At 46.8% G+C, this 27,032-nt stretch overlaps 2 protein-coding genes across 2 annotated transcripts; both read right to left on the bottom strand.

Moving 5' to 3' along the window:
* Positions 1–330: 330 nt before the first annotated feature.
* Positions 331–17,680, bottom strand: SSU72 (SSU72 homolog, RNA polymerase II CTD phosphatase). Its single transcript, XM_050322376.1, has 5 exons — positions 17,511–17,680; positions 11,563–11,706; positions 3,287–3,426; positions 1,803–1,921; positions 331–961 (listed from the first exon to the last, which is right to left on the bottom strand). Exons 1-5 carry the CDS (start codon positions 17,588–17,590, stop codon positions 860–862), a joined length of 585 nt encoding a protein of 194 aa, XP_050178333.1. The 5' UTR covers positions 17,591–17,680; the 3' UTR covers positions 331–859.
* Positions 17,681–20,302: 2,622 nt separating this feature from the next.
* FNDC10 (fibronectin type III domain containing 10) lies at positions 20,303–23,119 on the bottom strand. Its single transcript, XM_050322707.1, has one exon. It carries the CDS (start codon positions 23,117–23,119, stop codon positions 22,451–22,453), a length of 669 nt encoding a protein of 222 aa, XP_050178664.1. The 3' UTR covers positions 20,303–22,450.
* Between the last annotated feature and the right edge of the window lie 3,913 nt (positions 23,120–27,032).

The following is a 27,032-nucleotide window of genomic DNA, read 5'->3' as shown; positions in this document are numbered from 1 at the left end:
CCTCCATCAGTCTGAGCAGGTTTCTGCTCTGTTTGTACACACATCCCCACCTCCTGGATTTTGAGCCATGGCAACCACATTTACCGCTGCTGTAAGGGAGGAAAATGCTTCTATTCAAAACTGATTTGGTTAAAAAAAAAAACAAACCTCCAAATTTAAGTTATTTCAGTTGCCAGTGGAGTTTGCCATTTCTCCCCATCTTCCTCACACATTGGGCCCTGACTGTTACAGTTACAGGCTCTCAGTTTTATTCATCTCACCCAGATACTTTGTGTTTTACCTCAAAATGAACAGACACTTCCTCAGCTGCTACTTTGAAAACAGACAAACTTAGAGGTTTTTCATTTTTATTGGATGCTTCCAACTTTATAGCTAATAATATACAGATATTCAGTTATTTAATTGTTCCATTCACATCCTCAGCCATTCTGTCACATTAAAATAAAATAAAATCTAAAAAAAAAGAAAACAAACAAACAAAAAGCACAACTGAAATAAAATAAATTTGTAAGCTGGAAAAATACATTATAAACTTATATTCAAGAAACATTCTCTTTATAATTAAAAACCTACTTGTAATAATTAAAGTAGGATTTTAAAAAAGAACTTGAATTTAATTTTTAAATAGGTGGCCTTTGTGTATACTTTTAATCATTTCATATGTACAAGCCCAACCAGTACCTCTGCCTACCTGTGACAGAACACCTGAAACAAAAAGACACTGAAAAGGAGTTTTTAAACAAACAAACAAACAAACAAACAAAAGATCAATATTCATTTTCCAGGAAAATACAGTATAATCAGAAATTTAAACACATGCTTCCCTCATCTGTATTAAGGCCTAAGAGACAGATGTGCTTTAATAAAAGCAGACAGTATGAAGAAAAGTCCTTCCACTTTTCTCTTCAAATTCCTGTAACAGCTCATCTATTTCATTTTCCATGTCTTCTGTGTGCTGTATCTAGAAGAGAAAAAAGGCTCAGCAACCAGACCCCAAGGACGTGCTGCTGTTCAGAAAATTAGAACAATCCCAGGGTTTTGGCTTGCTGGGAAATGTAACCCAGCAGAGGCTGTGCCCAACAGTGCAGCCCTGGGTGCTTTACTGGCATCCCCAGCACTCCCAAATGCACAGATATTCTGCTTTATGTTTATCTGCAGATCCTTCCTTCCCCAACCCACCCAACTGGCACTTCACTAGTACTTTGTTGAGTAGGCAACATCCCTCCCCACCAGATAAGAACCCTCCAGAATAGCTCCAGGCACACTGAACAGATGGCTAAAATTTCAAGTCCTTGAACCCTCTTAGGCTTTCAGAATCTGGAAAGGATTTGAGACCAAAATAGAACCACACAGGCTGGAGTTTAAAAAAAAAAAAGCCACCCTGGCCCAGGTGAACTCCTCAAGCTGGGCAGTGCCAAGGGCACAGGTCCCTCCTCTGCTCTCAGTTCCACTGGCAGTGCAGCTCCTCTCACTCTCACACCAAGGGCTGGGGCACCACTCTTTTGTTGCACATCACACACACAGCACTGTGGTGCTATGGAACACACCTAGACGGGAATTTTTTCAGGAACCCTGGGATTCAGGATGCAGCTCTGACCTTTAAATCCCACGTAATTAAAAACCTGTTTTAACCACGAACCCGGCTGAGTTCATCTCTTTGCCCAACAGCTCTGAAAACAATCAGAAGAATTTGGGAACTTGCACCTTGACATGGATTTTGCTGAGCCAGCTCCTTTCAGGAGCACTGAGCAAACAAAGCCCAGCCCCTGTGCAGTCCAAGGCAAGGAGCCCTCTCTACTTACACACTGGCAGAGCTCACAGATAAGGAAAGCACCCAGAGTGGCCTCCTCGTGGTTATCCTGAATGTCCACGTTGATCACATGGACTGGCTGACACGTCTCCTGCTCTCTGGAATTTAAATCTATTTGAAAACAAACAAACAAACAAACAAAAGGAAACAAAACTTGGGGTGGAACTGTATCATGTTGTACATGAAGTATTAACAAGGTTTTTAAAAATGCATAGGCATTGTCACATCAGTCTTTCCCCAAACTAGTTTTTAGAATATTTTTTATTTAGCATTGCCTTACACGTTGTCCCTTTCATTTCAGAAACAAGAAACTGATTTTGGACACAGAACAATTCAGATTTGTGGAAGGGTCACGACAGTTTATTTGCTCTGCTCAAGAAAGGTTCCTGCTCACTTTACTCTTTAAAGGCCACGCTCAGGAGTCTCAAAAATCAAGAAGGATTTTGGGCTTTCTCACCTGGAGGGGTTTAATTGCTCATCTCCCCCTCCCTTCCTCAGGATACTCACCTGAAACACCAGAGGGAACGCTACATCAGACACTCTGTGCTGGCTGAAGGCCCCTCAGGAACCAGAGCTGCCCTCAGAACTAACTTACACATTTCAACCCTTCCCTTGAGCACTCAGAGCACTGACTGCTGGGTCTGCAGGAGCCCCAGTGCGCTCTGACTCGCTGTGACGTGGCCACTGAGGATGGAAAAGCCAAGGCAACAGCCCTCTAAGTCCTGTGTATGATAACAACTCAGCTGGCTGGTCCCTCGGTGTGACAGGAACTCCTCAAATCCTGGAGCCAGCATTTCCACAGGCAGACAAGGTTCTCAGCCCAGGAACTGGGTCAGTGCTGAGAGCCCAAGGTTTTGGGTGAGCTCACGTGGAGCCTGTGCACTGAGGTCAGGTGGGACCCAACCTCCAGCCCAGGTGCTTCAGGCACATCTCACTTTGACTCACTCAAGGCAAGGCCATGGCACATTTACACGGTGTTACCAGCACTCAGGAACAGCCTCTCCACCTGTACAAGAGGTATTTAATGGGGAGAAACTGCTCAGGAGGCCACAGGAAGCTGCCTGCAGGGCAGGCAGAAGTTGCATAAGGGACAGATCTGAAGGCTTTGTTGCTCCATCAACCCAGGGTGGAAAAACGCTCATCACATACCACTTGTTGGGTTTTGAGATCCACGGGCATTTCCAAACCAAACACGTACCTGAGCTTCCATAAACTTCCCCATGTCAGCCCTTCATATTGCTACCCATACACACTCCCTGGAGCTGCCAACATCTTTTAGAAACAAGTGCTCAGCCATCCCAGCTCGGGGACACAAAGTCTACATCAAGGACTGCAAGCTCCTGTCCCCACTGGTGTCCCAGCAGCAGTAGTTGGAGGAGACAGAGGTGGTTCCAGATTGTGAAGGACTTCAGGGAGGAGGAGGGAGGGGGGGAAAGCAGCCAAAGTTAACTTGGTTTATCAGTTGAAGGTCCTTACCTTCTACTACTTGATCATAGACTCTTTCTTCACACGTTAGGATCAAATCAAAAACGTCTTTGCAGTTCTGGAATCTTTCTGGTCGTGGCTTGATTCTCTTATTTCTGTCCAACATGTGTAAAATTCCATTCTGTGTGTATCTGAAGTCGCTGGAGTTAAGTATCTTCACTTTAAGACAAGTCATGTTTTCGAGCAAATGACCGGTACAAGTTAAATTATTACTGTATCTTTAAAATAAGATTCTTTCTGTTTGCAAATATAAAGTTCAATGACTATTAGAGACTCCCAAGATGACAGAGTGATCCCCATCAGGGTAATCCATGCAGAGATCTATCAGTCACCAGTGCAATAGCAGGACAGCTTTAGAAGGCCCTCAGAAGAGCTCAGAAGCACAGCTTTTCTTGGACAACTATTTTTATAGCCATAATGTTTAGAAACACACAGCCTGCTCTGCTGGCACAAGCAGAATGTCCCACATTCCCTTCAGGGGCCTCCCTCTCCAAAGGCAATTCCAGGGGGTTTGGGGTGTCACCTGCACAAAGCCCTACCTGGGTTTATGCAACTGAACTCCCAGAGAAAGTCAAGGAAACAACAGAAGCACATCCCTTAAAAATATCCCAAGATACATTCCCATTTAGGGAATAAGAAAAACACTGACTTTGTGCCTGTCAGAGCCTCATCACCGTGTGAAAGGAATCTGTTATGCTGCTTGGGAGCTATATTTGTGCTGCTACTGTAACCTTGAGGTTTACCATCCTGCACCCCCCTTCCAGGCAGGATTCATCAACCCCACTGTCTCCTGAGCCTTCTGGGACACGCAGTTCCATCAGGAGCACTCCAGGGGTGACTGTCACACCAATCTGCTCGCCTGAGAAAAACCAAACTCCCTCTGAAGGCCAAGTTGTATGGGCAAATCAGGATTACCAGGAAAGGTTTGAATGGAGAAAGCCTGGAAAAGCAGATGCATCTCTTCCTTACTTCAACACAGCTGTATTTTTAGCCATCTAAGCAGATATTTTTACATTCAAAAAGCAGCCTGTAATTTCTTGAGATAACAGGATTCTGAGAAAAAAAAATCATTAGCAGCAGTATGTAAGGGGTCATCTTGGCTTATTTCCTTGCTGAAAAGGTCACATACATGTATTTCTTTTCAGAGAGCAGTCCTAATATTTTTGTAACAAAAGGCCAACAACTTTCTGCCTACCTTTTTGCAGTTGCCCTCTGGTAGCTCAAAGTTCTACTCCCCTTGGCAGCCAGATGTGCAGCACGTGCCCCAAGGTGTTCTTGAACAGTCTTCAAGCAAACAGCCTCTTAAATCTCTCAAGTGTTTGAGCTCTGTCAAAACCTGAGCTCACTGTTCTACCGATTAGATCTACATTATATTGAGAATATATTCAGTTCTTTTGTGTCTGCACCACTGCAGGTCAACCACTTCAATTGGGAACAAGTGGAATGAGCTGTTTATCACAAATATATGTTGTCAATTCTCTCTCAGCCAACTGACTTCTACCACGTTTCTTTTCTCCAGGTCGCTCCCAAGCCTTTCTTTCACTCTTCTTTCCCAAAAGATTTCTCCTTATGTTATTAAAAATTGTCCTTCGTAGCCCAAAGCTCTCTTGCACAGCAGCACCCACTGTTTCCTCTCAGCACCCCTGTAAACTCTCCTTGGGTTTGTCATGCTTGGGGAAAAAAAACCCAAACAACACTTTGATGAAGCCATTTCTGACCTCTGGTTATTTCTAGAGCATTTTGAAGATGACTGCATTTTCAAGATACCATTTTCAAAATCTCTGTCAACACCTGGCTGTGCTGTTTTGTTCTGCTGGAAGGGGAGCCCTTTCTGGGCTCCATATTCCTCATTTCTACCCCATGCAGTTCAAAGGGAAAAAAAAAAAAAAAAATCCACAACATCCCACACGCTTTTTTTTGGGTTCTCTTTTTTCCCTTTCTAGGATAAAATGTTGCTGGCATCTGTCCCCTAGCTTTCCTGACTGAGCCTGGAGACAGAATTACGCATATTCCAAAAACCCACACAAGCTTTCTGCCTCACAGCCGAGCTTTCTGCTGCCAACTTGCAGCTTTTTTTTTTTTTTCCTTTTCCCTCCAAGGGTCCATCTGCCTATAATAGGAGACTGAAATAAGCTCCTTCCAAGAGATTTCAGCTCCACGCTCCCTATCCCGTGCATCTCTGCTTTTTCTCTTCAGCAGCCACTTCTTCAGCAGGTGCTCCCAAGACTCCCTCCCTGCTGTCACACCTTCCCAGCCCTGCTCACACTCAACACAACGTGCCTGCATTTCTCTAAGAGCCCTTCACCTCCTGCAAACCACTGGCATAGTAAATCCATCACATTTTGATAGTAGGTCCAGTTCAGATTTCACCTTTATTGCAGTGACTACTCTAAACAGATCCTCAGTGGGATGGAATTCCTGCATGACAGCTCAGCAGTGGAAAGACCTGATACAAAAAGGAGGTGGTGCAATACAGGTTGGGTTTTTGCAATAGTTTCTAGAGATGAAGATATACATGTACTTAAAAAAAAGGAAGTTATGTGCATGTTTGGATAAACCACTAAAGCTTTCACAGCTTCTGCTACCCAAAATTTAAAATTCCTGTCCTAGACACCAGAAATGCCTTTTACCAAACATCCCTCACCCCTCCAACCACTTTATCAGTAATTTGTCCCTGACAGGGACACTTTTAGCCATGAGCATAAAGTCTCTCATCCTGTATGATAATGGGAAAATGATCTTACTGATCCAAGTATTCAGTAAATTGCATTTTAAGTCCCACGTGAAGCTGCAGTTCCCAAGTGATCTGAGCTGGAAGTTTTGGGGTATATAAATTAATTACATAGTCATCTAAAATCCCCATGCCTGGAAGTGTCCAAGGTTGCTCCTGGACAGGGCTTGGAGCAATCTGGGCTAGTGGGAGGTGTCCCTGCCCGTGGCAGGGGGTGGCACTGGATGATCTGGAAGGTCCCTTCCAACCCAACCCATTCTGGGATTGTTTGATTCTAAAACATGCCATTCCAAACCCCAACAAAGATATTAAGCTGGGTTAAGTAGCATTTCTGGTAACATCTGTGCCTGCATTAATGACCTGCAAAGAAATGAACTTGTTTTTCCTTGTGAAGTACAACTACCTGGGATTTTTAAGTTACAAACTGCACAGAGAAGCCCAGCTGAGCCTGCTCAAAGGAGCTGGTCCAGATACAACCACATGGCAGCCCTGCTCACTCCCTCAGGCCTGAGGCTGAGCCCCAGAGCTGAGGGTACGTACCCAAACACCAGCAGAAGCAGGAAACATCTGGAGTTTAAGCCCAGAGCTCAAATGCCAGTGACTTGTTGGTGCTGAAGAGCTGAAAGACTGCTTGGGGATGGAACTAGACAGAAACAAGCTGTCAAAGGGGACAAGAAATGGAATAATGGGAAAACCAAAGACCTGGAGAAGGGATGGCACAGATGTACTGAAGGGACTAAAGGAAGATAAGGAGAGCAGACAGACCACCAGATGACTTGGAAGATGTGGCATGTCTGCCCATGCCATCCAACAGCTGACTGTGCACTTCATCCAAGGGTGAACTTGAAGAGGAGTTTGGAATGCTGGAATGTTCAAGTGTTTGATCACTTGGTTCAAACTACTGCCAAGTCCAGAACGTGACAGGGACACGTCAAAAAAAACACCACAACAGTCACTGTCAGGACCAGCAGGCAAGAAAGCTCACAAGTGTCACCCTGGACTTTTAGAGGCTCTTCTCAGCTTTGGAAACCAGTGCCAGGATCCAGAGGATGAGCAGCAAAATGGGGTGAGGGGGGAAGAGCTCTGAGGAAGCTGTGAGGAGAGAGAGGGAGGTCTGGGAGAGAGGATGAGTCAGCCCACTGAACGTGTCAGGGAAGCAGGGGCTGCAGCAGCCCTGCTCAAACGGCCTTCTGCTGCTCTCACTGCTTTGTGCTGCAAAAGCCACAGGTAATTTTCAGCTACCTGGAGTTCGGGATGGATAGGGAAGCTCAGAGAAAGCAAACCACAAGCATTTACAAACCCTAAATCAATTAAGCCGTTTCATTTAAGGCATTTGGGAAAGCTGAGAACACAATCACAAAGCCAGCAGGGCCACTCTGGAACAGCAGCACACCAGGGAAGCAGCACCCTGGATGAGTCTGCAGGAAACAGTCCTCAGTGCAACACTGGCTTGCAATTAATGCCAGTTTAAGAAATTACAGTCACTACCATGAAAATGGAAATGGATTTGGTATCATTTTAAGGGGAAAAAAAAGAATTATAAGCATCCCTTATGTTGGCACAGCAGTTTTGTGTTGATGGGAGGTAAAGACTTCAACGCTCCTCTCCTTTAAGTGGGGATGAAAGTGCCAAACCTGGGCCAATAAATGAAATCACTGCAACTCTAAGTGGATTTTACAGGAGTCCTCAGCCTCAGATAGGATCCTTGGGTCAGAATTCCTTAGAGCATCTGTTCGGGACTCACCTTGGCTAAGGAAATAAACCTTCCAAAGACTACCTGGCAGACTGACAGGATGGCAGAGATGTTTTATGTGCTGAAAAGCATTTAATATTAGACTGCAGTTTCAAACACAGGGGAAATAGCATTTAAATAATACATTTCTAGTTTATATATTTTTAATAATTTTATATATTTCCTTTTTAATGCAAATGAAGCCAAGATTAAAGGCATTCTGATCAGAAGTCAGACTAAAAAGTACTGAAAACTGCTGTGCTGGAAAGGCCTGGGACTTTGTGAAGTGTTTTGGTCTTATGATCCTTCATGGAGAAAAAGGGATTGGAATTCAGCTGTGGCTGGAAGCATATTGATTCACACAAATGTGCCTCTTAGAAGCCTGTTCAAATGCAGTTTAAACACTGCTTTCCACCCTCATCCCTTCCCTCTATTTCTAGGAGCACTGAAGTACTTTGAAAGACATGTAAAGGAAGAAAATGAGACTTGTACTGCACTGCATTTGGAAGAATTTTGCCACTGACAGGCAGGCCATGACTCCAACTATTTTTAGCTGTTGGAAGGTCAGGCTTCAAAAAAAAAACAGAGAAGAAAAAAACCAAATCCAACCTAAAAAAACCCCCAACAAACCAAAACCCAACCCTAAACATATCTAAAATAAACCATCCCAGAGTGGTTTCCAGACAGAGAAGCTATCCTGCTGACCACTGGAATGACAGCTCTGAACAGAAGCTTTGAACTGCTTATCAGTTCCAAATCCACGAGAAAACCAGATAAAATGTAAGATAAACACATGCATGAAGAGCTTACCTGAAGTAGAATTAAATAAGTTACTACTCAAGACTGAGCTACAGGGCAATACCACCTGGGCATCCAGCTTCAGCATGGAGTTCTCAGAGCAGAACTACATCCCAATCACCAAGATCAGCACTACCTTTCTTTTGACAGAAAAGAATCACTATGTCTTCAAGAGAGATGTACCAAGCCAGTTTCTCTTCTTCATTTTCAAATTTTCCCTCTAACAAGCACATCTTTAGGAACATCTTGAGGACACCTTTTCCACCCTCCCCTCAATTTTATATCCTCATGTAACTGTGGAGCTAAAACTGGAATGCTATCTAGAGAGCAGGTCACATTAAAAGAGGAGGTAAGAGAGGGAAGAACAGATCCTATCCCTGGGCATAAAAGCAACTGCTGATGAAGATTTAAACTGGTGTTTAGCAAGTTTCATCCTTGACTAATTTTTGAGTTCAGCTGAAGGCAGGGCTCACCAGTTTTGCTCTATTTTTGCTTCACTTTTGAAGTCACACCATATAATTAGAATTAAGTCCTCAAACCCCCTCACACACTTTTAAGGGGCAAGTAATCACGATCCTGGAAAGGTGGATTACACATGCAAGTACAATTTACATGTATTACACACACAGCCCCAGAGGTGCTGCATGGCCATGTCTCCTCCAGATTAGCAGTAGAATCCTCTACTGTTGTCCTAGAAATAATAGAGGAATATTTAAAAAAAAAGGGCAAGCAAAAGCCACATTCAGAACAGCTTTGTCACAGCCCCCTGTTAGGGCTCAGGGAATTTAAATGCTATATTCTCCAAATGCAATGGGAGATGTGGGTACTTATTTTAACTCTAAGTTTTAACTGCCACATCTTAAAAGGCTTTGAAGTACTTCCATTTTAGAGACACTGTAACCACCTACTCAAGCGAATCTCTTATTCCTGTGCTTCTTAAATTCAACATATGCCTCCAAGGTATGTGAGCCTGTGCTCTATATTTCACTAATTAACTATAATGAAGGTGCTTTTAGTCTCTGTAGAGTGGGTTTTTAATAGTTGTCCCCCCTTTTCACAAGTGAACAGGAGAGGCTTGGTGGATCTTCTCTCTAACATGGTTTTAACCCTGCTCTGAGGGAGGTCCAACACTGCAGCAGCTCTTTGCTGTTTGTGACCACTGCTTTTGGAAACTGGGGTCGTTTCTTTGGGCAGGGGATGGTCCGTGTCCCTCACAGCCCCAATTTCAGGGGTTATGTGGGGTGCACAGTGCCTGGGATCCCTGCTGGCACGTGGGACTGGAAGGAGATCACTCCTGAGTGAGGCAGAACTGAGTGCTGAGCCCTCACACCTCCGGTGGCTCCTGCTGCCAACCGGGAATGTCCCCAGGACACTCCATTTCACACCACATGGAAAGGCTACAGCTGAGTCACGTCCACTGAGCTGATGGAAGCAAGGCTGGGGAACAGAACAGGCAGCTCAATCATATGGAAACACAGGTCCCTTTGTTTCCCCACCCCAATCCAAGCCCAGGAGAAGAGCAGGCCCTCCCCCCACCCAGGCCATGCCCACATGCCCCCCACCCCTAGCAGGTAATGCTCACCCAGAAGGACTGAGGTCCCTGTGCCCCTGGTTCACAAACACCTATTCCACACCTCGCTGATGAGAGCAGCTCTGCTTTTGCCTAAAGTCTTTACCCTCAAAACCCACTTCTGGAAATGGAGTTGACTTCTGTGCTGAGTCTTCAGTCTGAAAACCTCAAATCAGCCGAGGACCATAAAAGCAAAGTCACAGAGGCAATTGCTCCTGCACTATTTCCCTTCAGATGGCTGTTGTTCAAAGCTGCTTCCCTTCCTCTTGAGAAAAGGGTTAACTGGGACACTGCAGATGCACAGTAACCATGTCCAGCATGGAGCAGAACCACAAAGGCAACTCCTAAACATGCTGGAGGGGCTGGGCAGGCTTTCTGCTGTTTGTTTTTTTTTAAGTACTGCCATACTCAGTACAGCAGCAATGAAGGATGCAAAAAGGAAATCACAAGTCGTTAGTGCTTGTTAAAATTAATTCTCAGTTCAAGTTCTTTTCTTTTGAAGCAGTTCTTTTAATCAAGATATGGATATGACATACCTCAATATGATGGGTTTGCAAGATTTGCCTTTTCTCTACAGGCAGAGGGATTTAAAAAAAAACCCAACTAACAAATAAACCAGCACATCACATGTGATCCAGAGAGACTATATCCTATATCCTACATTTTGAATTTTTTTTTTTTTAAAAAAAGATCTTTGTTGAAAAAAAGAGTATCTAGAGTGAGTGCCCCAATTTTATAGTAGGTTTGTGGGTTTTCCTAACAATAATTTAAAAAAAAAAAAATCAACTTTAAATATAGGTATTTTAAAATCACACAGTTTGACATTAGTCATGGTTTTTAGTAGTGTGCCTAACCCTGATCACCTCTGCTCTCCAGGGTCAAATATGTTACTGGGCTCTCCTATGTCCATTCTTTATAATACACTACAGGATTATTTTTTTCTTGGTGCACAGATCACATACCACGAAATCCTCAGTGAGAAGGGTGAGCTCTTTAATGAAAGGTATCCTCTCTCCCAGAGAAAGTATCTGTAAACCTTACCTGGCAGTTTGTCTGAGCTAAATACAACATTAATGTCGAGGTGGTCGCTCTTCCCAGCTCCATTATCAGGACAGTCTTTGCACTGAGAGCGTGTGATCCACAGTGCAGAGCAGCCAATGGGCAATCTGTGAGTACTGATGTGCTTTCACTCAAGAGCTAAACATGTTAACACACTACAAAAGAGCATTTGGGGATGTGTGCATTGTAACTCAGCAATTTTACAAGGGAACACTAGAGGCCCATTGTAAAAAAATAAAAAACCTACAACCTGAAATCATTTTAAGTTCTCCAGTCAAGCAACTCCCTGTTCCTAATGCATAATGCCAAGTAATGAATTACACCTTTCAAGGATGAACCACATGGGATTTTTTAAGGAGGCCATGCCACGGGGATACAGTTCTTTGTCTTTCCTAAGCAGATCATTGTACATCTGATCATATGTTGTTTTGAAGTCATAAACATTTGGCTTGTCCGGTGCCGGTCCCGGCAGCTTCACGTGAGTCCCTGTGCCAAAGGATCGGACGCTGAATCCTCGTTTGCTGCAAGACAGGAGGGAAGGGGAGAGGGGAGGCAGTGAGATTGGGTGATTTCCAACAGGAAAAGCACTGAACAACACAGTGAACTTTCAAAACACCTCTCAGCAATCAGCCAAATCACACCCCAAAACAGTTCAGCAACCAAACCATCAGGCATTCCCAATGTGCAGATTTCCTTGCAGTTGCAATCCCAGCTCACACACCTTTTCTAAAGGAGCACTTATATTTGACAGGAATTTTCTTACAGTTATGGTACACAGCTTTTTGGATATTTCTTTTGTGCTTTCAGACATCCTGGATTTGCAACAAAGCGTGTGTTTTGTGTTCACTTCTTAACAATAGAGGCAGAGATGTTTTTCTCTTTGTATTAGTAAGTAAAAGTACCAACTGATCAATACTTAAATGTTCTGCTAAAGTCCCTGGGATAACTACATTATTCCTCTCACTCTGATGCCCAAACTACCTCTGGTGTAATTTAATTAGCCCAAGACAAACATTTGTGTGCCTGGCACTTTGCTCAAGTGCACTGCAAACCATCCAGTGTAATTACATTTACACAAGGGGGGAGATATTCTGCTGGCTGGTGCCTAAAACTGTGGGGTGAACCAGGGGCTGCTCCATTCCATTCTTAGGAACAACCACTTGTTGAATAGTTCTAATTAAAATAAAAAAAAGGGAGGCAGGAACCTGCTTGTCTTTAGGGGTAATGTCAAAATATTTTTTCTGATTAACCAAAATATTTGTACTTGAACCTCAATACATCCTTCGGTAATATTTACAAACATGTCAATATATTTGTGGAGTAACAGGACCAAAACCAGATTTGTTTTCTCTGGTCTCATGGACAAAGTTACATGGTAAGATACTGTTGCTGTTGTCCAGAAGGCTGAAACATTTGGGTCTATAATGACAATGTAACTTGAAACAGGTCAAGACCATGACTTAATCTATTTTTTCCAGGACTCCCACTTCCAGCTTCAATGATTTTAGCAGAGACTGAATGGACTGAACAACGTTAAAGCAAAAAGCAAGCAAACAACCTAACACCTGTGCCTTCCCCCTCCCCAAAAACAACCCCAAATTTGTAGAGTTTGCCTCTGAAAACAGGAGACTGGGGACCTGTGCAAGAGTCACCCCTGGACTCCTTGGTCTGCACAAACAAACCAGCAAGGAAATCCAGCAGGACCCACCGATTCAAACTGCCTGTTTGCCTTCAGAGTGACCCAAAATGCTTCTGTGCACAGACTGCTGGGATCAAGTTCTGCCCCAAGCTCAGACACTGCTCTGCAGCTATCAACACTTATTTCCTTTCATTCCTCCTATAAGGACACAGCCCCTCCTTTCTCTTTTCTTGCTCCCCTCCTTTTTCCTCCAGCAACTATTTATAGGTCCCTATTTCTGTAAACAGACAGGATACATGATGATTTTTGCTTCTTTCTGCAGGACTAATGACTGAAAACGGATGCAAGTGGAAAAAAGTGCAATTCTTTGCCCCTCCCAGCCCTCCATCACATGTAACTGGTGCAGTTATGAGTCACTGGTAATTTATTTTCCCTGCAATACTTCCAGACCCATGTTTTTATTCTGCTGCTCCTACTGGACACAAAGTGAGTCATAGTATGTATAGAAGAAACTGCAATGCTAATAATTTAGTTTCAAACTAATCTTTTCTTCTATGGTTTCCTCCTAACTTTTACTTTGTTCTTTTAATATTATCTTTGAAAGAGGTCTGTTTGCATCATAGGATCAAAACCCCCACCTCCCACTGCTGGAAGTGTCCCTGAATGATCTCATATAAAGCAAACCAGAAATCTTCATTTGATGTTTCACCCAGCAAAAACTGGTGCCTCCAAGGCCTGTGACCCATCGAAAATTGCTTCCTTAGAGCTGGAATATGTGTTTCTCACGTGGAATTTCATGCTTTGTACCCTGGCAACTGGTAGTGTCAACTTTTACACACTGGGTGAACTGCTAGGAAATACTCTAGAAGTGTTTCAACACATTTCTTGCAACAGCTGGGGCACGGGAGAGGGGAGGATGCCTGCACAGAGCCTTTATTCACCAGCCTGCTTTTCTTAAACAGCTGGAGAGATCCAGTGCAGTGAGTCACCGTGTGTGTGTGTGCTCACGTGGCACAGCCTGTTCACCGTGAATGGCTCCTGCAAGACAACCTGAACCCAGGGTTTGTTCTTAAACTACCCAGGAGGTGGAAACAACGAGCTGCAGCTCTGGCATGAACAGCAAAGGGTGGCACGGACCTACAGACTATCCCAGCACTGATCTCTGCAAACACAGAGCTTAAACATTAACAGAACTATACACGGTGCCACACTTCAGGAAGCTGTTTCTATTAATAGCATTGAGACCCATGCAGATGAACTACCGATACATTACGGACAAAGTGAGTCAGTGCATGGATTCCTTTTGTGCTCACCTCAGTCCCAGTGCAGAGCTCCTGACAATGAGTTCACTGCGCTCTACTCATGTGCCCCTGAGCATTTTCAGAGCTCACTGCAAACAGCCCTGCTCAGTGGGACACAAGTGCTGCTGAAAGCAATACAGCACTGCCCCAGCAAAGCACTGACACTCCACAGGGTTGGTACCACTCAGCTTCAGGTACTGAGAGCAGAAATATTAACCTGTGCAGACTGAGATGGGAACTTCTGTCCACACCTTTCTTCTGTGTCATTGTTATTTCAAGATCTCACACATCCTTCTTAAGGTATTTTTTCAGCCTTCTGGACAGTCCCAGCAGCACAGCTTCTCTTTACAGTGGCCAGCAGTATTACTAAACTTAAAGCAAATGCAATCCTGCAGTGCCACTGCAGCTGGTAGTGGTGAAGATTTTCAGGGGACCAATCACTAGTTTGAACACAACCCTTTCCAGAAGATGTAGCAGGAAAATAATTCCCAACAGTGCCCTCCTTGTAGGCTACTTAGACAGCATATTATGCCATTCAATAAACATAAAAAATCCCATCCCCCAGAACAACCCCATACTGTTAAAAAGCAGGACAAAAGTGCTGTTAATTGATTTTGAATACTACCAACTTGCTGTAATTTGCATCATCACTAACAAGACGTCAAATGAAGTGTTTTAATCTAAAATTTTGAGAACATTTCCTTCTTCTTGAGGGCTTCATAATACAGCTTAAGTAGGAAATATAAATGCCAATACCTCACTGCATTTAGCTGCTGACAGATGATGCCAGGAGAGAAGCTGTGACTAACAAATTACACAAACAGCACTGGTGCAACTTGAGTTCTCTCACAGGGTCAATGTTGAAGTCTTACCATCAATATGAAATTTAAGTTTTAGCCACTGTGGTTTCGATATTTAAAACTCTATACTGCCCCTAAGACACTCCTAAGACATTGTTTCCTATAACAAAAGAATATGTGGTTTAAGTGTGTATCAGCATCCTACAGCAGAACAGAGACTGAACTCAGTAACTTCCTTTCAAGGCCATCAAGGTACTACCAAGCAAACACACACAAATGGAAATGTGGAAGTTGCTGCATAAAAACGTTTGGTTATAAAGGAAATTACTCTTCTGCCTCCCTCCTCTGTGTTTGAGGGAGAACCATGGCCTGCCTGCATGGGCAAATAAAAGTCAAGGAGACCTACAGAGTGTGCTGGGTTAATTCTCCTCACAGCAGCAGTGTTTGGATTGTGTTGGTGTGAGCAGTGGTTTGGGTCTGTGTGGGTAACAGAGGGGTATTTTGTCATTGCTGAGCGGTGCTCACACAGCACCAAGGCCTGTTGTGCTTCTCACCCCGCCCCAGCAGGATGAGGGTGCAGGTCAGGTGGTGAATAATGCAGGATGAGTAAGATGTAACCCAGGGACTGGTTCCACACCCCCTGACAAGGAGGAGCATGTCCTTCTGCACAGCCCTAACTGCTGCTCCTGCTTCCCCTTTGCTTCCACATCCCAACAGCCCCCTGTGGTGATGGCTCTTATCCTATCAACAAACTTCACACAGACCTCCAGCCTGACTTTTCTGCTGGAAAAGTAGAACAAAGTGTTTAAACCTGGTTTATTACAAAATACACAAGCACACACTGAAGGCTGGGCCCCAGACTTTGTTTGCTGATAGTTACCTGTATTCCTGATAGAATCTGTATCCCTTAAAGTCTTATAATCCACTAACAACATACTTGAAAGTTTCCCAATTCCTCAGTTTGTTCCTCTTTTAATCATGTGTTCTTTTTCAACTGCAGTGCAAGACACAGCAAGACACTGCCTGAACTGGTGAGGCAGATAATGGGCTTTGAGCCAACACAGACATTTTCCTGACAAACCACCATTCTCGTTCCATGGGGCAGTTATTTCCTTATCTTTGCATTGCCAACTACTGCCGTAATGACACAAAACTAAACGTTTCAGTTTGTTACGTTTAAATTAAGATTTTGAGGGAGAACAGACTTTAAAAAAACCCCGAACATTCCCCTCCCATGCCTGCCAAACACCAGTCACACCGGAAGTGATTTATTTCTTCTGCAAAAACACGACAGGAAGGAAAAGGCCTGACGTTGGAAGTAAATTTAACCCCGTCATTAGTACTCAGGGTACAATTAAAACTCAGTTTCAGTGTTATCAGCAGAAAAGAAAACAGCATCATGTTTTCATGATGTTTTCATGATGCCAAGTTTAATCCCTGACAGCACGAAATGCTGCTCACAGTAAGATGGCTGCCAGAACCAGATGCTTCTATTATTTCTTCCTTCCAAGGCTATTATTTGTATTTAAATGTAGCACACAACCTACAGACAGCTGTTCGGCTTCTTATGCCAGCTATGTGTATTTTTAATGTGAACGTTTCTTCGCAGAACTTCAACAAAATAAACCCAGCCACTTTCATCATGTTCCTGCAGTGCAAAGGGAAGATTGAGGGACATGATTTCAGGCAGATCAGGTCTCCTCCTGCCCGTCAGTCCATCCCCAGTCTCCCATGTCTCCTTCTGAATTCAGCCAAGCTGAAAACACCTGGAGTCCTAAACAGATTAACACGTATAATCTCAAAGACATTTAACATTCTGACCCAAACACTCGGTCTGGTTTTTCCGCAAGAGGAAAGGGCTCCCTTTCAGGGCGTGGAGTGGTTCCAGTCTTCATAGGACGTTAAAGGATTAGGATAGACCTTAAATATCGTCTCGTTCCACCCCCTGCCATGGGCAGGGACACTTTCCACTAGGCCAGGTTGCTCAAGGCCTTGTCCAGCCTGGCTTTGAACACTTCCAGGGCTGGGGCAGCCACAACATCCCTGGGCATCCCGTGCCAGTGCCCCACCACCCTTTCCACCGCAGTAAAAAAAACTTCCTCCTAACATCTAACCTAAGAATTTCCCCCTCTTTCAATCTGTACTCCTTGTCCTATTACTATTGCTACTCCAGCTCCTCAGGAAGAGTCAGTCCCTCTCCGGCTTCCCCCTCTAGGGCCCCCTTCAGATGCGTTAAAGTGGGGAGAAAGAAAAAAATGAGGGGGAGAGGGGGATGAAAAAATAAAAATATTTAAAAATATAAATTGAAAAAAAAGGAACTTTTAAGCTTCCAAGCGGTGAGACACCGTTTTGCGCCTGTCGAAGGGCCCAACCCGTGTTTTCAGCGCCGGCTCCAGAGGGGTCCACCAGGGAGGGTGGAACAGCCTCCACCGCTCCGGGACCCCCCCCAAATCCGACCCAGGGGATCGGGAGCCGAAGAGGAGCGTGTCCCTCAAGCCCTTTCACCGAGCGCGGCCCGCCCTGACAGCGGAGCGGCCGGGGCCTAAAGGAAAACACCCCACCACCACCACCCCATCCCCAGTTACCTGAGGATGTTGTGCGCCTCCATGCTGCGGTTCTGGTTGCTGGAGCACACCACGGCCACGCGGAGCGGCGCGGAAGGCATGGCAGCGGCGGGGACGGGAGGGAAGGAGGGGAACGGACGGGGAAAGAAGGAGCTCCCGCCCGCGGCTGCCGGCCGCGGCTCGCACAAAATGGCGGCGCGGCGCGGCGGGCGGGGAACGGGACGTGTCAGCAGGGCCGGGCCGCGGGCCCGAGGCGAGGGGCGGGCGGCGGGGAGGCGGAGCGGCGGCCGCCGCTCCGCCTCCCCGCCGCCCGCCCCTCGCCTCGGGTCCGCGGCTTGTGGGGGGACGCTGTCAGGAATTAGGGGGGTCCGTGGCATGGTTGATTTGGGGCTCCGCCGCGCCCTCAGGCACGACATGGAGGGACGGGGTAGTCGCGCTCCCGCCTTGAATACTTGCGTTCGGTTTGACGGGGGTTGGCATTAAAGAATATTAAAAACCAGTGTGTATGTGTGTATATATATATATATAATAAAGGCGTTAAGCTGTTAGAGAGCGAAGGAGGGTGGTGAGGAGTCTTGAGGGGAAGCCTTGTGAGGAGTGGCTTCGGCTTGGAAAGAGGGGGGGTGTTGAGGGGAGACGCCATGGCGGCCTAAGGGCTTCTTCCTGAGGAGGGGGAAAAGTGGAAGGGCGGGCGCTGATCCCTCCGGCGATCAGCGGGGGAATGCCCTCAAGTTGCGCCAGGGCAGGGTTAGTTTGGATATCAGTAAAAAAGTTGTTCCCCCCACAGGGTGGTTAGGCACTGGACGGGCTCCCCAGGGTTTGGTCACAGCCCCGAGGCTGGCAGAGCTCAAGGAGTGTTTGACCAGCTCCCTGAGGGGACAGGGTGGGATTGTTGTTGGGGTGTCTGTGCGGAGTTCGACTTGTGGGTCACGATCCTTGTGGGTCATGAATTCGTCAGCCTTGCTGGCTCCTCGGGCTGCGAAATTTAAAACCACCGACTCGTCAGAAAAGCAGGGCGTTCGGATGGTTTTCTCTCTCGGCACTAGGTGGCATCCAAATGTCAGCGGTGGGGCAGCTGGGCTGGGACACGGGAAAGATCCCGAGGGGAAGCGTTTGGATGGAGAATTGAGTCATCCCGAGGAAGAAAATTGGGTCCGACACCCTGGATAATCCCACCGCCATGGCTGTGCCCGGAGCGCTCTGTGCCGAGGGATCTGAAGTGAACATAACACAGACACATGCTCGCTGTTACAATTAATCATGAAATTACGCCTTTTAGGAGCGTTTACGCTCAGGCTTTTACTGAAAACTGCACAAATAAGAGTGGCCAAAACAAGGAGTTATTTAGGTACCCACTGGCTTGTAAAATGCAAGGATTTCAGGATTGTTTTCAGGCAGACAGATCAAAATTGTCATGGTGCTCCTTGCTCAGCCCAGCCCAATTCCATTTTTCCCTGAGGCTTTCGTCATCTTTTCTGTTTTCCATCTCATCGTGCTTTTCCAACTTGGTTTACTTGCACTGTTTCAGTGGCAGAAGCAGGTAACAGGGAGCAAGAGAAAGACAAGATAAATCAGGACATCAAAGGAACAAATCTATTCCCCAGCCCAGCTGAACTTCACTAGCAAGGCAGGACTCTTCTCTGTGCTTTCTAAAAATATGTTCTGCCCTCCCATTGGTATTTTTTTCCTTTGTGCTTTCTGAGGAATTTTTTCCACACTGTCACCTCAGCACTTCCAGAGGAGCCTTTTCCCACCTTTCAGCACCTTCATCACCTGCTCCCACAACCCGCTGCTCTCCTCTCTCCTTGACAAAAGCCTCATCCTCCCTCAGTGCATCCATGTAAAACCCTTCCTCTTGTATTTTCCATTAAAAAAAAAAATCCCTTCTCTCACTGTTCCCTCAACTTTCCCAAAGAAATCTTTCCCTCTCCCCTCAGATCTTCCCTCTCACATAGCCATTTTGTCGCCCAGCGTTTCCCACCTAAACATGTCCCCTCAGAGCTTCCTCGGCCCTTCCTGCAAAACCTTCTTCCTTTAGGTGTCTGCTCAGCCATTCCCAATCACCCTGCCCACTGCTTTCTTAATTCTTACTCTGCAAAGGCACCCTGGAGATCGTCTGGTGGTTCTGGGATCCCTGGTTAAGTGGATTATCGGAGATGTAGCAACCAGACCTAATGAAACACCAGTCAGGGGGTGTTTGCTTAGGCTAAAACTGCCAAAGACCCCGTCCAAGCATCACTGCTGTAATTCCAAGCCTTTAACAGGAATGTGACACTGTTATCTGCCACTTTTTTCTACTTTCAGCCCACTCTTCCCAGCCTTTCTTTCGGAACATACTGGTGAAATACAGCAGCAGTTTGCAGTCTTGTAAGACTACAACTCCAGGTCTCCATGGAAGCAAAATACCAGCTTTCACTTGCACCTCCAAATAAAGATGAGCAGCTTTTCCTTTTATGTACCACAAAAAATATCATAATGCAATTAAGAGAGATTTTTTGCCTGAGGCACAGACTGTTTCCTCCAGAAAAGCTGGGGTCAGGCTGGGCTTTGAGCTGCTCACATTTAGGCAGCAGTTTTCCTCACATTTAGCACAAGGCAAGGAAAAAAAGGTTGTTAATGAGCATGTGATTCTCCATTTCAACTCCTGCAGAAATGCAGGCTAATGCAACACCTAAGAACGTACCACACGTACGGTACATGTATGGTATTGCATACATTAATGTTGTCATAATTTTACAGTAGGCAATGGAATACCATTATGACCAATGTTTGGGCAGATTTTCCCACTTTCAGTCAAACAAGATCTCGAACCATTAAATATTTATGAAGTTTTCATTTCTTTTCATTATTCTCTTAATTTATTAAGTTCAATGCCAAGGTAGTACAAGGCTCATTGTTTCTACAGTTGATTTTCACATCTGGCAATTCGTGACAAGATGAAGAACAGAACAGTAACACTGGTTGACAGAAGTTGACAGAGATGTACAAAATCAGTGGCATTCTCATGGTCCTGTGCAGAACTGGCTACAGGAAAGGCTGACTTGAAACCTTTAAAAGACCTTTGACCAAAATTTGTCTTAATGCTCTTAAAAATTGATTGCCTTTTCTTTCAGCAGTCAACCTCCCTAGAGATAAAAAAAAGAAAAATTATGAGATTGTCCTTCATCCACCATGATGACACCATCTTCCTGCTACCACAACGCTGGATACTGCCAGCCTGCCAAAATCAAGTATACAGGCAAGATAATAAACAGAGAACACTTAAACTGAGTCAGCTGCATGTGGGAAAGAAAACGAAGCAAGAATAACAAACAAATAAAAGGTGTTTCTGCCTGATGAAATACAGACCTTCAGTTTCTCAGCCACTCCCAAGTTATTGAAGGGATTATGACCAGTACAAATACTGTGTATTATTAAGGATTCCATATACTGTCTATACTTACCCTCTACTACCAAGCTGATACTTCACAAACTACTTTCACAAAGAAAAGCAAACAGGTCATTCACCAGTGCTAAACATTTACACAAACAGATCACACATGAACCTGACGTGTTTTAACAGCAACACCCCTTTACAGAAGAGTCGTTCCCCTACTTTTCTTTTTTGCTTTAGGTGCTCAGTTTCTAAGTGATATAAATTAATTCCGTGTTACAGCAGTCAACTACATACAAACAACACGAACTAAAAACTAGCTCACTGAATAAATACCTGACGGTAACTATTTTGTGTATATATAATAAAGTTCAAGTAATGATCAGCCCGAGTTTGTTTCTTTTTTTTTTTTTTAAGAAAACAAACAACCAAAGAGACGAGACCAACAACCACCAGTTTCAGAGACAAGAACACGAGCGAGATACACTTGTCTATGAGGACTACAGGAACAGATATACCAAGAAAATGGGATGAATTCTTAGCACTAAGGCACAATAGAATTAATACTAGAGTATGGCTAAAACCTTACTTACTACAGCATCGAGTGAGTAGTTAATGAGGAGTGTTCCTACGCTCAAAACGCTCGGCTACATTAGTGAGTTCTGTGTTCAAGAAGCGTCTACCTTAGTGTAGCTGCACACAGCACTGCTAAAAGAGGGGATCTCAGAGGGAGGGACGGTGCTCACTTACACTGTACTTATTTTATAATTAAGGATTGGTTCGTACTTGTTCAACAAAATGGAGTTTTCATACTCAGTTTGTCCCTTTGCCATCGCTCTTTGTGGAACTACCAAGATGACAGTTCTAATGGGAGAAAAGCAGGTGTTAAGATGTTGATGCTCGCTCGAGCTGACCAGAAACCCCCACTGCTTTGGACAGGCCCCAGAATTTGTGACCAGCGTTGAGGAGTGATACAAAACCCACTTAAGTCACGAGATTTAAGTGGGCCTTGGATCAAACACACACTTAGCTACAGGGTTTGTTTGTGGTTCCAGCGGTCTATTCTCCTCAACTTTAAACAACTTTTGCCCATAGGAAAAAAAAATCAAGCACAGGTCTAAGAGCAGGAGGGTTTAGGCATAGGTTTAAAATAAGGGTTTTCTGGAGAGTCTTCTCAAACAGGCCCTTGTAAGATCTGCTGCTTGCCCTTAAAAACAGACAATTTCTAGCACTTGTGGACCTCTGCCACTGTTTTTCAATCCGCTGAGATCCCATGAGTTCAGTAACCACGCATAGCTCTGGCTGAAAAGCCAGCCTAGGAGGAAGAAGAGCTCCAAACACCGAGGGAAGCCTAAATCCTCGAGGTTTAGGAGTGGCAGACCCACGGCTGCGAGAAGAGTCTGGAAAACCCGTTCCCTCTCCGGAACGCGCTGGAAGGACGGCGGCGGGCGCGGTGAACCCCAAATCCTGGAAGTCTGGGGGAACGGCTGCGAGAAGAGCCTGGAAAACCTCTTCCCTCCCCCGAGCGCGGGAGGACCGGGAGCCTCGGCACGGCGGGACCGGGGAGGGATGACCGCAGCATCCCCCGTCACGCACGGCGCGGGGCCGCAGCGGCGGCGCGGGCCAGCGCGGGGCTCATGAGGTTCTCGGTGATGTAGGCCACGAGCAGGCAGATGAAGACGAGCATCACGCAGATGGATCCCCCCACGGCCGTCATGGCCACGACGATGTCCCGCATGGCCGCGGGCTCCACGCGGAACTCCACGCACTGCGCGGGCGGCGCGGGGCGCGGCGGGGCGTAGCGCGGGCGCAGGCACAGGCGGTACCGCACGCTGCCGTGCGCCTCGGGCAGCAGGTAGTCGCGACATGCGGCGCCCAGCTCCACGCTGTCGCAGGGGAAGCGCGTGTAGGTGCCGTCCCAGGAGCAGTTGAGCGCGAAGCCGCGCAGGGCGGCGGCGGCGGGCGGGCGAGGCGGCCCCCAGTGCCGCAGCCCCCACTGCAGCAGCACGCTGCCGTTCCGCAGCACGTTGGCCACCAGCGCGCCGCCCGCGGAGCGGTGGGCGCGGCACCCGCGGGCCGCGCACTGGAAGCCGCGGGCCGGCGGGCGGAAGCACAGCCGCGCCCCCTCCGCGCCATCCGCGCCCACCTTGTAGGGGCACCACGGCTCGTCGGGCTCCGGGTCGCGCTCGGGGTCGCGCTCGGCCCCCCGCGCCCCCAGGCAGAGCAGGGCGAGCAGCAGGCTGGGCATGCCGGGCATGCCGGCGGCCGCCGCATGGAGCCCGGGCCGCGGAGCGGGGCGGACGCGGCGCGTTATAAGCGCGGGGCTCCCGCAGCGGCTGCGGGGCCGCCAATGGAGAGGCGGCGCCGCCGTTAACTCTCGCTGGGCTGCGGAGCACCCGCCGCGCCGCCTCTGACCGCCCGGACGCGGGGCTGCCGGGCTGGACGCCGCCCCCGACACCGCTCCGGACCCCCAGCGGGGCCGCAGCCCCCGCCTCGGGGTGCCCCGAGGGATGAGACCCCCGTGAGGACCGGCGAGGGGATGCTCGGCCGCCCCCCTCCCTCCCTCCATCCCTCCCCCGGGCCGTGCGGGCTCTGCTGCGTCCGCTGCCGCTGGCCGGGGCTGCGGCCCCGAGGGGCTGGCGAGCGCGGCTCCAAGCGATGCTCAGTCCTGCCTTTTCCGAGTTCCAGATTCATTCCGCACCGAAAAAAATGTGTGGGTTTTGTTTTTAGCTTCCTCGGGGGGGGATTGCCTTTTGTGTGTGTGCGTGTTTTGATCAGGTTTTACATAGGATCCTCTTTTAGTTTTTATAGCAGATCATAAGCATTTGTCGATATTTAACTCTTAAAAATGCAATAATTATCGCCGTTACATGGCTAAACCCCCAGAAGTGTGGCCGCGGATGGTCGAGAGGTGCCTCTGCCCCCCCGGGGGCTCAAAGCCAGGAGGGATGCAGATCCACGGCAGGGCTGTGGGAAGTGGCAGAGCTCCCCTCCAGCTGATGCAAAGCTTGCTCAAAGAAACGGGGGTTATGCAGACTTTTTTTTAATTATTATTATTTTTTAATGGTTATACCTTCGGATCCAGGCTGCTTTAACCTCTTGGCGCTGCAAATTTAAATAAACTCGGCACGGATGTAATACAGAGAGAAAGACACCCCGGGAGGTCAGCTGAGAGCGGTGATAACGCTCTGGGTCTTAGTACACAATGGGAAGGAAAAGGGATACTCCTCTTCCTCCTGTCTTCTGCCAAATGCCATTTCCTCTCTCTGCAGCAGCACCAACCCCAATCCATCCCTTGGATGTGGAGCCAGCAAGCTGATTGTGCAGCACAGCAGGAGACAGCAGTGCTCCATCCCAGCATTACACCGTAATTAATGCTCTCAGAACGACCTTGAGGGATGTACAGGAGAGTATAGGCTTGTCTAAATGTGGAAACAAAAGCATCCTAATGAAACACTGATAAAAATACAGACATAAGCAGTGCTGGAAGAACCTTTGAACAGTTAAATTGGTAAAGTTGCTTTGCAAGGTGTTACTTTACACACAAAGTGTTATTTGTAGCAACGTGGAACTTGTTTAAATAGTTTCATTTTCTGATGCAACATCCACAAAACTCAAGGATCTGCCAGAAAAGACTGGCCCTTTAAAGTATATGGTCCTTAATGAACTCTTTATTTAACAATACCAAGTATTATAAGTTATTTCCACATCTAGTTTTTAACCAAATTTAATGGGGGTGTCTGCTAGCCTATAAAAAGATGCTGGAAATCTCTTTTAATGCCAAGATGTACCAACCAAAAAATAGGCTCAGCACAGAAAAGGATGCTGAAGTTGTAGTTATGGCTGCTCTCCTTGGAAAACACTGTTATCAGAGCAGTAAGAGGTGCTGTGCTGCTGAAGGCACTTCTTGTGGCTGAGGCAAACCTACCTGTGGAATTCCAGCTGGATGCAAAACTGAAGATCTGAAAGCCCTTCCCGAGAAACGTGAGGCTGTTCAGGAAACGGCTGGAGCCAAACCGAGCAAGTTTTGCCTCCTTCAACTTTGTGTACTTCTCCCAGCTACTACGGAGAGCAGATTGCACTCCAGAGCTGTCAAAAATTTGTACCAGCACTACAGGTTAACTACACCTTCTGCCCCGAGTCCTTTGGCTCTTCACTGTGTCTCTGAGCACAAACCAATTATTTATGCAGGGGCCAAGCAAACCCACGTGCTTTGGTTTGGTCAGTCTGCCTGTGCTGGCTTCATAGGAACCTTTTGTCTCATGGTTTGTTCTCTTAGTAATCCAGCTGTTTCCCAAGCCCTTCTTCTGTGCCCTAGCCTGCAATAAAACTCAGCCTGGACTTCTCATGTCATCACTTCAAGAGTTCACTGCTCAGGCAAACCACCAGGATTTGCTGTCAGCAGTGAACCCCCAGCAGCACGTCAAAACCAGCAGCGTCCCACACTGCTTTGGAGGCCTTCAGACAGACCCAGCACCGCGGGTTTTCAGCTTTTCTGGTTCTCCTTCACTGGGTTTATTGTCTCCTGTTAGAGGAAACAGTGAACTACTATTAAAATGGGGGCAACTCGCTGCAGGCCAGGCAAGGAAGCACTAACCAACCACAGCTCACAATTTATGCAACCCTCCGCTAATTTTAGTCTTGGATGTGGCCAGGGCAGACAATCCCCAGAGCAGAGATGCTCAGCTCTCAGCTAAGGGCAGCATATGACATATGGTTGCTAAAGCATCCTCCTAGCAGGGAGCTTTACATTTAGGCCTGAGCTGCTGCAGTTCCCTCCAAGTCATAACTTCGAGGATTACTCATCCTAGACATGCAAAGGCAGAGAACCTGCCTCCTGATCCAGAGAGCTCCTGCAGCCTGAATCAGTGTGCAGCCTCTCCCCCACTGGGCTTCTATTTCCAGCGCTTGATTCACTTCCAGCAGGGGCTGAACTTGTGTGCTCTGACAGTCCCAGGCCACGGGAGAGGAGCGAGTGAGCTGTGGCAGGCACAGAGCTGCACTAAATACCTCACTGAGGCAGCCTGGGCACCAAGGTTTGGCAGCCAGGCCACATTCTGTGAGGTCATGGATCCTGCACTGAGCCGTGAAACAATGACATCTCAGCAGCCCAGCTGAGAACTGGAGGTATTTCTGATCAGGATGCTCTGAACCAGTAACTGCAACTCCAGCTAATCTGTTCTGAATGTGCTATTTATAGCAGGCACTGAGGGCCCAGCGGTGTTGCATCATACAGCAGGGCTGGCATAGAAAGCACTAAGGCAGCATTAACCATTTCAAGGCATTTTGGATGTCTTAATCCCCCCTGTAGCTTTGCAGCGAGCTCCTCAGTGAGCTACATGAGCAGCTCTGGCACTTGGCTAATAGATGTCAGATGGCTGTCAGAATGAAAAAGTCTGAGCTCATTGGGAAATTAATATTGTTTTCCCAAGTGTCTAAAAGGGCTTACAAAGTATGCCCCAAACCAGGGATTAAAAAAGCTTAACTAATTCAAACAGAGAACAAAGATCTCTGCTGTGATCTTTTACCAGGTGACCACATTCAAACCATTCATGTGATGAGCAAGGTCCTGGGGTCCAGGACTCCTGAGTGGTGATGAGGAAACAGGAGACAGCTCAGACATGTGGCTTCTGCACAAGGCAGGGAGTGTGACAGCTCTGCCCTCTTAGGATGACTAAAACAGGTCCTGGGCTTTGAGATATCATGATTAAGCCCACTCTCCTTTCAGCTGCCTCCTTAAATCCTGGGGACTCCAGCTGACTCATTCCTTCTTTCTACCTGAGGTCAGGGAAGGTGTCTTTTGGAGATCAAGTAAAGCACCACAGGTTTCAATCCACTGCATCAACAGAACACTAGAAATATCAAACCTGCTGATTAAAACCTGTCTAGGAGACGCCAAATTGCTCTTAGCTCCCTGTCAAGCGTTGGGAGACTGGAAATGAGCTGAACAGGGTGGAATTGTGTTAGTTGGGCTGCAAATATTCCTTCTTTCCCATTTCTTTTCATGGCAGTCCCTGGCACAGAGGAGGAGAGCCTGTCCTAACCCCCATCTCCAGGAACCCAGGGAGCAGCAGCACTGCCAGGCCAAGATGCACAGCATTACATGGGGAGGCTCCAAGCCCAGCAGGACTCTCATGGCTCAAAGCCAAGGAAAGGAGAACTCCACAGGA

The sequence above is a fragment of the Myiozetetes cayanensis genome, unplaced genomic scaffold (assembly GCF_022539395.1).
Source record: "Myiozetetes cayanensis isolate MyiCay16 unplaced genomic scaffold, myiCay2020 scf28, whole genome shotgun sequence".
Lineage (NCBI taxonomy): Eukaryota > Metazoa > Chordata > Aves > Passeriformes > Tyrannidae > Myiozetetes > Myiozetetes cayanensis.
Note: the sequence above shows the minus strand (reverse complement) of the source record. Positions and strands in the feature narration are given on the sequence as shown.